The 12,976-nt window shown below is 44.7% G+C and overlaps 1 protein-coding gene across 2 annotated transcripts in view; it reads left to right on the top strand.

The window, feature by feature from the left end:
* Positions 1 to 12,976, top strand: part of SH3PXD2A (SH3 and PX domains 2A) — a 376,104-nt gene that overhangs the window by 60,435 nt on the left and 302,693 nt on the right. For both annotated transcript variants that reach the window (XM_077823232.1, XM_077823234.1), the window contains exon 2: positions 3,304 to 3,384. In XM_077823232.1, the coding sequence (XP_077679358.1) occupies positions 3,304 to 3,384 (81 nt within the window). The remainder of the gene's footprint in view (positions 1 to 3,303; positions 3,385 to 12,976) is intronic.

Here is a 12,976-nt window from a genome sequence, read left to right on the forward strand (position 1 = left end):
TTAAGAAGACATCGGACCGCTCCCCCTCCCATCAGGGAAGAAGAAAGGGGTGAAAAAAAATCCCACTATGATCGTTTGTTCAGCCTTTTCTCTGAGGCCTCTCCAGGGAGCTGAACGCAGTACCCCTTATCTTTTAAAAAGCATAAAGGCAATTATCTAACCACAGACCTTTGCAAGGCAGCCTGATGTAGCCAGGGGCAGGGACCAATGCTTATCCAGCCATGATCTCTGGAGATACAGAACTTCACACTTGCACAGACTGAAAAAGCAAGAGTTCCTGCTGTTAAGCATTTGGGCTGTGAGACAGGAGGAGATGCAGTCCTGCTCCTTCCATTTCCTCTACCAGATCCTTATCTTGTGTTGGTAGATGAAGTCTGACATTTACTTTAAAGACACAGTAGTGGGCCACACCGTGCATTCCGTTACACTGGGGCTCATTTTTTTTCTACATTTGTGTGGCTGGAGGCAAGGACGTGACAAGTTAGGAAATCATTTTTTTTAACCATGTTGTGGTGAACCAGAGGAACGGGGTTAAGGAGGGCTTTTGGGCCCAGCTAGCCCTGCCCTGTTATATCTGCAGCTAATGCCAGGCTTGGGGAGGAGAGAAAAGGAGGGAGCCTGACTCAGTTGAGGCTGACCAGCAAAGAGGGAGGAGCTAGCTCTCGCCTTGCCTGAGGGAAGGAGCACTAGCCTGCTGACTGAGGCAGCCACCAGAAACCAAGCAGTGTCTTCCTGGCAAAGGAGACAGAGAAAGAGGCCTCGGAGCACCCAGCCTGAGAGGAACCCGGGTGACCAGAGCACGGGAACCTTGTGGGTGTTTCAACTCCACCAAACTGATGACTGCCCCGGCTGGAGGAATCTGGGAGGACAGTAGCAGGACGCCACCCAGTGCCCACGAGAGGGCACTGATAGGAGACAAGGCACAACAGGAACTTGGACCATAGGTGCCACGCCCCAAACTAGAGGGGCGATGGTAGAAAGTAGCCCAGGGCAGTAAACATAGATTCCATGCTGGGAGGTCCCCTGCTCAGGGGTGACTTACACAGGGTCTTGCATCTTGTGTCATCACGTTCACTGGTGTGAACTGGGTGCAAAACGCTACCATTCCCATCTGGCTGTTTTACAGGTGTAAATGATATCTGCAGGTACAAGGCAGTGGTGAATCCATCTCCCAGTGTATAATGTACTATAGAGTTGAACTGTATCACATGAGGCTGATTTGGGGCTGTATAGGGTCCTCTAGCCTGCAGGGTTTGTACAGTTGCAATTCCCTAAAATGAGTCTGGTGGAGATTCTTTTCATAGATTGCACGCTCAGAAGGGATCACTGTGGTCATCTAGTCTGACCACCTCTGTAACAAAGGGCACAGAACTTCCCCCAAATAATTCCTAGAGTAGATTTTTTTAGAAAAACGTCCCATCTTGATTTTAAAATGGCCAGTGATGGAGAGTCGACCACGACCCATGGTAAATTGTTTCAATGGTTAATTACCCTGACTGTCAAAAATGCCACCTTATTTCCAGTCTGAATTTGTCTAGCTTCAATTTCCAGCTATTAGACCTTTCTCTGATAGATTGAAGAACCCATTATTAAATATTTGTTCCCCACAAAGATACTTCGGCTTTGTCTACACTGGCACTTTCATCATCAAAACATTCTTCGCTCAGGAGTATGAAAAAACGCCCCCCACCCTCCCCCGAACTAGAAAAGTTTTAACAATGAAAAAGTGCCAGTGTGGACATTGGCAGGAGCCACACTCCTGGTGATGAAGCTACTGCCCCTCATTGGAGGTGGTTAGAGACTGTAACCAAGACATCCTGTAACCATGGTTTTGTTAAGTTTAAATAGACTCAAGAAGCGCAATCACTGTAAGGCATATTTTCTAATCTTTTAATCAGTCGTGTGGCTTTTCTCTGAACTCTCTACAATTTATCAACATCCTTGAATTGTGGGCACCAGAACTGGATACAGGATTCCAGCAGTAGTCACGCCAGTGCCAAATACTAGAGATAAAACAACCTCTCTATTCCTGCTTGAGATTCCCCTGTTTATGCATCCCAGGATGGCACTAGCTGTTTTGGCCACAGGGTTACCCTGTGAGCTTATGTTCAGCTGATTATCCACCAGGGTGAAGTCCCCCATTGTGTAAATACGGCCTGCATTCTTTGTTCCAAGATGTATACATTTACATTTAGCCGTATTGAAATGCATATTGTTTTCTGGTGCCCAGTTTACCAAGTGATCCAGATCGCTCTGAATCAGTGACAGTGACTTGTCCTCTTCATTATTTACCACTCCGCTATGAGTGTGTTATCTGCAGACCTTTTCATCAGTGACGATTTAATATTTTCGTCCAGGTTACTGATAAAAATGTTAAACAACTGGGGACCAAGAACTGATCCATGTGAGACCTCACTGGAAACAGACCCACTGAATGCTGATTCCCCATTTATATTTACATTTTGAGACCTAGTAGCTAGCCAGTTTATAATCCATTTAATATATGCCATATTAATTTTCTATTGTTTTAGTTTTTTAATCAAAATGTCCTGCGGTACGAAAATGCTTCTCCGGGGAGAAAAGTTTGGGTTGCCTGTGCAGGAGATGGGGAGTAGTCTGCAGATCCCTGGTTTTGGGGGAGAGCAGCAGCCCTGGAATGTGCCAGTCCCTCCATAGTTATAGCTGTCCTCCACCGCTCTGTGGGAACAGGACTGCCTCTGGAGCCAGGCTGGCACTATTCTCTCTGCACAAACCTTCATCTCCAAGGTGTGCAAGGACAGTGTGGCAGGTGACTCCAGCATGGCTCCTCATGTGCCTCAAATGGGGGCATGGGGCGCAATGTAGCTGCTCTCCTGGCCCCTTCTCACTCCCACCACCAGCATGTGCCCTGGGCCCCGACAGATTTGGGGCAGAGGGGGATGGAAGGAGTGTGCCAATATTCTAAAAAAGCTTTAAACCCAGGCAAAGTAGTGCCAATAGGAGTTACTAACGTGGATTGGTGGAAGACTGTGCTCTATGCTATGTTCTACTGAGCATTCTCCCGAGAAGCCTATGAAAGCCCAGGGTGAGTTCAGGACAGAACTACAGCTTTAATTTAGACTAACTTTGAGTTTGGTGCTGCGTTTCTTCCAGTGTGCACGTGGGACTAAGTGGTATTAGGCTGTCAAACTTATTAAAGATTGGAAATCATCTCCTTATATAGACACACACATGGGTCCTGACTTTTCTGCCTTTGAACTGTAGCCAATGCTTTAGGGCTCCTTAGGCACTGTGTTGACATTTTTTTTTTCTTCCCCCGAACAGGTTTATATCATAAATGTAACATGGTCTGACTCAACTTCCCAGATCATCTACCGGAGATACAGCAAATTCTTTGACCTGCAGGTAACCGTTCATTTTACTTACTGGAAATATTACTTGTATCAGTTTGTACATTTCCACACTGTCATAATAACATTAAATAAGACTTATATAGCCTGTTGCATCAAATGATCTCAAAGCACTTTGCAGATTCTTCACAGGATGTGAGATAGGTAAATCCAGTATTATCCTGCCTGTTTTATAGGAGGGTTAATTGAGCCATTGAGAGGTTAAGGCCCAGATTTGTCAAGAATGGCTTCTAGTTTTGGGTGCCTAACTTCAAACCTGTTTTTCAGAAGTGGCTTGCTCGAGGTCACACAATGAGTCAATGGTAGAGGTGGGAATAGAAAGCGAGTCCTGGCTCCCAGTCCCCTGTTCTAACCACTAACCCATCCTCCCCTTCCGGAGATAGGCACAAAAGCCAGGAGTGCTGACTTCCACGGTATGGAGAAATGCTACTGCGGCACAGCTGCAACTCTGCTGCTGTAGGGTAGACGCTTACTACAGTGACAGAAGGGTTCTTCCATCACTGTGGCAAATTCAGCACTCTGAGAGATGAAGAATTTTTCCATTGACCTGTTTTCTTCCGCTGAGGTGTCTACGTCAAGGCTTAGGTCAGCCTAACTACATTTCAGAGGGCATGACATTTTTCACAGCCCTGAGTAATGTAGATAGGTCGACCTAACTTTGCAATGTAGACCAGGCCCCAGTCCTCTGCTTTAAACACTAGAACATGCTTCCTCACTGTATTCATGTCTCTGCATTTTGATGTACTCTGCCATTGCATCATTATCTCTCCAGCAGCAGCCCGTGTTGGTGTGAAAATGAACTTTGCTTTCCAGTTACTTGTATGTTTTCCCAAATTACAAAATTCAGCATTGGCTCCAGTGATTAAATTATTTGCTATGCTGTTCCTAGGCTGTTGGAAGACTAGTTAGAGAGCTCCTGCTTGGTATCCTAATTAGCAATAATCCAGACCCACTGCTATCTTTCTAGACAGCTAGAACATAATTGGCTGGGGTTATAAGATCACTCTGAAGTGCACTGGTTGCTCTAAGAAAAGGAGGACTTGTGGCACCTTAGAGACTAACCAATTTATTTGAGCATAAGCTTTTGTGAGCTACAGCTCACTTCATCAGATGCATTCAGTGGAAAATACAGTGGAGAGATTTATATACACACAGAGAACATGAAACAATGGGTGTTACCATACACACTGTAAGGAGAGTGATCAGGTAAGGTCAGCTATTACCAGCAGGAGAGCCGGGGCGGGGTGAACGGGACCTTTTGTAGTGATAATCAAGGTGGGCCATTTCCAGCAGTTGACAAGAACGTCTGAGGAACAGTGGGGGGGGGGAGGGGAATAAACAAGGGGAAATAGCTTTACTTTGTGTAATGACACATCCACTCCCAGTCTTTATTCAAGCCTAAGTTAATTGTATCCAGTTTGCAAATTAATTCCAATTCAGCAGTCTCTCGTTGGAATCTGTTTTTGATGTTTTTTTGTTGAAGAATTGCCACTTTTAGGTCTGTAATCGAGTGACCAGAGAGACTGAAGTGTTCTCCGACTGGTGTTTGAATGTTATAATTCTTGATGTCTGATTTTGTGTCCATTTATTCTTTTACGTAGAGACTGTCCAGTTTGGCCAATGCACATGGCAGAGGGGCATTGCTGGCACATATCACATTGGTAGATGCGCAGGTGAACGAGCCTCTGATAGTGTGGCTGATGTGATTAGGCCCTATGATGGTGTCCCCTGAATAGATATGTGGACACAGTTGGCAATGGGCTTTGTTGCAAGGATAGGTTCCTGGGTTAGTGTTTTTGTTATGTGGTGTGTGGTTGCTGGTGAGTATTTGCTTCAGGTTGGGGGGCTGTCTATAAGCAAGGACTGGCCTGTCTCTCAAGATCTGTGAGAGTGATGGGTCATCCTTCAGGATAGGTTGTCGATCCTTGATGATGCGTTGGAGAGGTTTTAGTTGGGGGCTGAAGGTGACAGCTAGTGGCGTTCTGTTATTTTCTTTGTTGGTAGTAGTAGGTAACTTCTGGGTACTTTTCTGGCTCCGTCAGTCTGTTTCTTCACTTCAGCAGGTGGGTATTGTAGTTGTAAGAATGCTTGATAGAGATCTTGTACGTGTTTGTCTATGTCTGAGGCGTTGGAGCAAATGCGGTTGTATTGTAGAGCTTGGCTGTAGACAATGGATCGTGTGGTGTGGTCTGGATGTAAACTCGAGGCATGTAGGTAGCCACGGCGGTCAGTAGGTTTCTGGTATAGGGTGGTGTTTATGTGACCATCACTTATTAGCACCGTCACACTTGTAGAAAGCTCATAGCTCCAAACTTGTATCCAAGCACTCCTGAATGTTGGGAAAATGTTGATCTATTTCTAAAGCTTGTGGTTTGGGCCTGTGTGTATTAGAATACTAATAAAGTCCCTTCTAGCTAGCGTCATGGATGTGCACAGCCAGCCGCAAACTTCAAAGCCGTGTCACGATCGATGATATCAACCTGTTTATCATGCTGAACCTGCAAGAAACAGATTCCTCAAATTTTGGGTGGCCAACGTGAGATCCCTTAAAGAGGCCTGATTTTCAGAATCAGTTCCCTCTGAAGTGTCTGTAGTTGGGTATCCCAAATCATTAGTCACGTTTGAGAAAAGCAGGCTACAGTGCTTTAGGCTTCAGAGGGGTAGCCGTGTTTGTCTGGGTCTATAAAAGCGGCAAAGAGTCCTGTTTCAGAGTAGAATTCACCCACGAAAACTCATGCTCCAATACGCCTGTTAGTCTATAAGGAGCCACAGGACTCTTTGTCGCTTTTATAGTGCTTTAGTTTTTCAACCAGAAGCTTGACCTTTACGTAGCAAGTCCCATGACCCAAATTCCTAGTTTGTGATACGGATGAAATGAAACGGAATGAAGGTAGAAAAGGGAACATTCATCATCTTTCCTATGTTTCCTTTTGCATTCCCACCCCTCGCCACACCCATTGACTGGGTTGAAGTGCGTAGACTGGTCAGTACCAAAGCCATAGACAATACATCCCAAGTGCAGTTGGTTCTCTGTGGCTGATGTTATGCTTGTTCACTGATGTGCAGCTTTCTGTGTGTATTTGTATTAGAGTAAGGGTCATGGCCAAAACAGTTCTTTTTCTTTTTTTCTTTCTTTCGTTCTTTCTTTCAAGCTCCAGTTCTGTTTTCATGTATATATTCTTCTGGGTCTCCTGGCCTTTCCTGGTGGGTTTGAAAAGTTCCCATCAAGCTGAAGTTATCAATGGGGTTAGTGTGTTGGACAGGAAATGATGTCTCAGTCAGGGAGAGTGAGTCCTGAAAGGTCCCATTGATAAGTGCAAGTGCCTAGCGCCAGTGAAAAAACTCCTGGTTGTACAACATGGCTCCCCCCCACTAGAAAATATTACAAGAAAGGAATGAAATTCCCTTATTTAACCCTTCTCCCTCCCAGGGATTTTGGGAGTCGCCCTTTGTGCCAATTGGAAGGGCACTGGTGTACACAGAAATTTGCAGCATTCCTTAGGAAGGAAGGAAAGAAAGCATCTCCAGTGATTAGAGCACAGGGTTTGAAGTCAGGTGACCAGGATCCTTATTCCAAATCAGCTAGCAACTCTCAGGGCAAGTCACTCACTTCTCTGTGCCTTGGTTTCCCCATCTGCAAAGCGGGGGCAATGATGCATGCAGGCTATCGTAAGGTGCTTTGAGATCTGTGGGTTAAAAGCATTACTGGAGTGCAGAGTATTATTGTTATTTTATTCATATTAATGAAGCTGGACTCCTGGTGAAAACGGACATTACTAATTCCATCAGTGAAGAGACATGCACTGGACCCACTTCCCTCTTAACATCTTTCATTAGCATTCTGTGAACAGCTCAGCATCAGGGATTTAAAATATTAAATGCTTCTGTAGTGGGTCTGAGAGGGGAGTTAGAAAGACAAAGACAATAGTGGGGTTTCATGGGATGCCCTCTCACAGCCACTAACTCCTCACTTTATCTGTGGTGACTCTCCTAAGAGAGGGCAAAAATCCATATAATCAGCACAGCATGCAAATAAAAAAAAAGGAGTACTTGTGGCACCTTAGAGACTAACCAATTTATTTGAGCATAAGCTTTCGTGAGCTACAGCTCACTTCATCGGATGCATACTGTGGAAAGTGTAGAAGATCTTTTTATACACACAAAGCATGAAAAAATACCTCCTCCCACCCCACTTTCCTGCTCGTAATAGCTTATCTAAAGTGACCACTCTCCTTACAATAAGAAAAGGAGTACTTGTGGCACCTTAGAGACTAACCAATTTATTTGAGCATGAGCTTTCGTGAGCTACAGCTCACTTCATCAGATGCATACCGTGGAAACTGCAGCAGACTTTATATATACACAGAGAATATGAAACAATACCTCCTCCCACCCCACTGTCCTGCTGGTAATAGCTTATCTAAAGTGAGCAACAGGTTAGGCCTGTTAGCAACAGGTTAGGGGCGTGAGGGAGTGAGAGAACCTGGATTTGTGCAGGAAATGGCCTAACTTCATTATCATGCACATTGTGTAAAGAGTTGTCACTTTGGATGGGCTATCACCAGCAGGAGAGTGAATTTGTGTGGGGGGGTGGAGGGTGAGAAAACCTGGATTTGTGCTGGAAATGGCCTAACCTGATGATTACTTTAGATAAGCTATTACCAGCAGGACAGTGGGGTGGGAGGAGGTATTGTTTCATATTCTCTGTGTATATATAAAGTCTGCTGCAGTTTCCACGGTATGCATCTGATGAAGTGAGCTGTAGCTCAGCTGGATCAGCCCAGCCCTATGGCCCTGAGTGTGGAGTCTGACTTCCCCCCCACCTTCCAGCTTGAATGATATCTGGGCCTGAGCTGCAAAATCCAACTCTAGGTGTCAATCCCCAGTTTCCAAAGCAAAAGCTCAGGTGTGTCTGGACCTAAAGTTTTGGTCTGGATCACAGGGCAGGCTGTGGGAACACTACCTGGTTCGTGATGAGCAAGGCAATAACTCCAGCGTCCCCTTCCCTTTGCCCAGGCCCTGGGGGTGTCTAGGAGGCTGACCAAGCTGGAAGGTGGGGGAGAAGTCAGACTCCACACTCAGGGCCATAGGGCTGGGCTGATCCCTGCACTGGGAAGATTTTATTGTGTGCTTGCTGAGCATGGTAATGCTCTTTTGCATAATCAAATAAATTTACTCCTCCCCTCATACTCCCTACTTCACTATAAACAGAAAATCAAGCGTGCACTCAGTGGTCTAATGCAAGCTAACTCAGAGGCACTGTGTGTGTCCCAAACAGCTGGAGTTTTCTGACAGACAAGCTTGTCCCATCACGTCTGCACTTCTGGACTTTGCTGTGCACCTATATGTGTTTCTTTTTGCTTCTGAATGGACGTAGAATAACAAGAAAGGCTTGTAATGACTTAATCAAAGCTGCAAGGGCTGATGTTGACAGTGATACCTGATAGCACTCGAGGGGCAGCCTGCAGAGCTGCCTGGAGGAGGAGAAAAAGGAATACAAATAATTAATTTTGTGGCTATAATTTTTTGTTTCTTTTAAATAGCCCACCCTTTTCCAGTTGCAATCTATATGGGCAACAACTGGGAGGTGGTAGATACTGTTTCTCCTAAATACTGTCTAGCAAACCCTCTTCTTCAGCCCTGCAGGTGCTAAGAGTCAGCCCCAGTTCTGTTACACTGATGCAAATCCCAGGTAACTTTCGTGGAGTTACTCCAGATTTTTGCGGGTGTGAGTGATCTGAACGAGGGGTCAGACTCTCTTCGGGAAAATGAACAGGGCAACATGTTTATACTTGCTGTGAAATTTAAGAGCTGGAGATTGCTGAATTGAATCAGAGAACGGGTGAATACCATTTAAACTGGTACCTGTTCTGTGATGCTTGATAAAATAACTCCTCCTCCCACACTTCCAGCTGAGGGCTGGAGATGTATAAAGTGGGGTTTAAATTAAACGGTGCAGTAATCTCCTGATTTAGTTGGTGACAGAGTCCCATCCAGTGGTGACATGGATCATGGCAGCAGAATATGTGCTGGGCTTGACGTTTCAGTAAATGGGATCAACAGTATTGATTAACTCAACATTCGATGGTGTTATAAAGTGCTTGTCTTGTCTCATTATCTGTTGCCTTCCACTTTGTGGAGTCACTTACACTTGTGCAGAGCAAATACAAAATAGGGGCTAAAAGTGCTACTATATCAGAATGGTAGCATTGGACACGCACTTTGCACAGAAGTCAATGACTGCACAAATGCTACCATTCCAAAATAGGAGTATTCTTACCCCCGCTTGACATTGGCTGCATGGGTGCGAAAGGCTATTCCGCAGGGTGCAAGGTAGCAGAGAATCAGGTATAAGTTAATGTGAAAGTGGCATTAACTTCTATGGATTGGCAGTCAGTGTGTGAACAAAATGGGTGTAACTTACTAGGTACTGCTCAGTACGGCGTAGCGTTATGTGGGGACTCTGTGCAACTCCTACTGCTTTCAGCGCAAGCCCCTTTCCACTTATATCAGCGCTGGGTTTGGTCCCACCAGTGTTTGGGATGGTGCGAGGCATGCACTTCTGCTTTTCTTGTACACATTTGGTTAGTGATAGGCCCCTGTTAGCTCCTTTGGTGTGTCTTGCACACCCGGTGACTATCAAATCCATGCAAGATATCCTTAAGATAACATACATCTGTTTCACATTCAGTCTTGGCACTATGATTTCCATCACTGCTGAATGTGGTCCAGACACTTTCATGGGAGATTCTTCTGCTTACTCCAAGCTACATTTGGCCTTTTGTGCATGGGCTGGGGGAAATGAATACCAGCAGAACAGCTCAAATAGCAGAACAGAAGGAAAGGGCCAGATGCGAGGGCGTCTGTCTTTAGGCTGCATTAGAACATGTGCATCAGGGATCGGTGTGGATTTCCAAGGGCTTCCCCTTGTTTGTAGTTCTAAAATCTAACTGGTTTGGGGAGGCAAGAAGTGAGCATTCAACTTCAATGGTGGAATGACCCACCAGCAAAGCACCACTCCGACCAGATTAAACATGGATCTGACTGAAGTGAGTTGACTGTGGCGGAGCGAGGGTCTTTCATCAGATTTCATTTTCTCCTGGGTGAAGTTCACACTTAACAGCCCCAGTACCTGATACGGGGTAGGCTCCTCCAGAAGGATGAAGACATCTGTTTGTAGCAAGCCCTAACCTTTCACCTGGAACGTGAGTAATTAGAATCCACCCAAGGTCTCCCAGCGCTGCAAATTGATTCGCTAGTCGTTGTAATAGGATATGGGCACGGGTTAGTAGTTCACCCATGCTGCACTCCCCTAATGTTGGCCAAATTAGCTTTTTGTAGTAATTATAATACCTGGCGTTTCTACAGTGCTTAATGTATTCAAAGAGCATTATAAGACCTAGAGGTTGATTCTTCATGGCCTTATATCTGGTGTAATCATTGTGCAAAATGGGTGTAAAATGCTGCTCATGCTGGAAGTGGGTGGGAAATTCTGATCTGCCTGCATTTGACGCTATGCAGGCGTGTCAATGATTATACAAGCTCTAAGGCAGTGGAGAACCGGAGCCTACAATTAAGTAACCCTCCTAACACCCATGTTAGATTGGGAGTTATTATTAACCCAGTTTTGCAAATGGGGAAATTGCTATTCAGAGGTGAGTCTCAGCTGGTGTAACTCTTCTTACAGGCCATTCCATGTGAAAGTTACACCAGTTCAGACTCCCTTAGATCTTCAACCACACACCAGCAGGTCACATAAAACACCCTCTTACACGTCACCTATGAATTTGGCCCAGTGAGCCTATAGGCTCTGTTCTGATCTCACATGTGTAAATGGGATCTTTTGCCTTCTGTGGTTAGTGGAGTTGTATTATATCAGGGTATGACCAGATCAGAATCTGGACAGAAGGATCAAATGTCTGCTCTCAAATGTCTGGACTTTCCATTGATTTCACTAGGACCTGCCGATGTCAACTGGAGATCAGAGTTTTTGCCCTATATATAAGAATCCTTTCTTGCAGTATTGAAATGCGCCCCTCTCTGGGGCAGTGAAACACAGCAGCCATTTTTAACAGCATGCAGTTACGCTACACAACAATCGAGGATGTGAAATGAAGAAGAATAAAATGCCAACTGAAGGCGCAGAAGGAATGTTAGGTAGGCAGGATGACATTTCCCAGCACGATTACCCCACATTGACATTTTTTGGCCACAAAGAGACATCTGAAAGGTCAGAAGTTTGAAAAGACAAATAAATAAGTCTTTCTTCAAGCATTCACTCTGCAGATCAGTTTGCAGAAAATATGCGCTAGATTCAGTCCTGCTGATATAAGCTGGTTTTCCTCAAGTGGCACAGAGAGCCAACTCCCTGGCTACTTAGACCATTTTAAAAAAATAAAGAATTTTATTAGCAAGATGGAAGCGCTTTAGTTGTTTTCAGGCTGAATATGAAACATCAGGAACTTCATTTATTATTCCTAGGATCACCCTGATTGTTTATAGAGCAATAATAGAGTAACTGAGCACTAAAGATTGCATTAAACAAAAACTTACCCATAAAAACTATAATTGCAAACTGTAACTCTGTTCTTTTTACCTAGACAGTGATTAATCAGCAGAGCGCCAGCCACTCACTGATCCCTGGTCTGCGGTGTGCGTCTTTATATAAACAGTCACCTTTCTGTCCCCACAAAATGTATGAATTGTTGTCATAAATCTACTGCCATCTAAGACTTAGTGGTTATAACCATGCTGTGTGCCATGGTCACTCCAAATTTTATGGAGACAGTGGGATTAGAAACAAGATCCTGCTTCTTCAAAAGAACCCATTTCTTCTAACTGAGCTGAAAGAGAATCTGCATTGGCTGTTAACCAGTACAGCTTGTATGAAATACAGTGCAACAGTGCTGACTCCAGCCTATAGAGGGCAGTTGTGTACATCGGGTTTCTAGCTCTTTCATTACAATATCCTCTATCTCAATTATTACTATTTTTGTGTAGGACCTACCTAAAAACAATCCTTTGTGTGGTAGAGCTTCCTTTGTTGGTTCTGTGGCAGTAGTTAATTGACAAGCTCAGACCTGTGTTGAAGTCATCAGTGATGCAGAGAGAAAGACAAGGAGCTTAAAAAAAAAGCCAAAAGTTAATTTCAAACCTCATCAGCCACAATGGAGGAAAACCATTTTTTTTAACTGCGAAGAACAGGAATGGATGGAGATGTATTTTCAAGTTTGTAAACAGTGCTACCTGTAAACAAATGACCTTTTATTGCAAGTTAAAGATGCTTTAACTCCATTAGGTTCCTTTCCAGCCTTCTGTTGTGCAAAACAGCCATCTAGGTCATCAATACCGGTTTGTCCAGCTCCTGATGTTGGTGGAGGTAGAGACAGGAGAGGAGAGCAGCTGATGTAGTTTAGTGCATGATGTAGCTCGTCCCTGTTGTAATCAGAAGTTTGGGAGCAATGTATGAGAGGAGTTCCTAGCCCATAGCATGGGCAGGGATCAGAAGTCTCTGCATAGCTGTGTGTGTGTGTGTGTGTGTGTGTGTCTCAGGGCTACCCAGGTGAGAGAGAGAGTGTGTTTGTGTA

Source organism: Eretmochelys imbricata, chromosome 7, assembly GCF_965152235.1.
Source record: "Eretmochelys imbricata isolate rEreImb1 chromosome 7, rEreImb1.hap1, whole genome shotgun sequence".
Taxonomy (NCBI): Eukaryota; Metazoa; Chordata; order Testudines; family Cheloniidae; genus Eretmochelys; species Eretmochelys imbricata.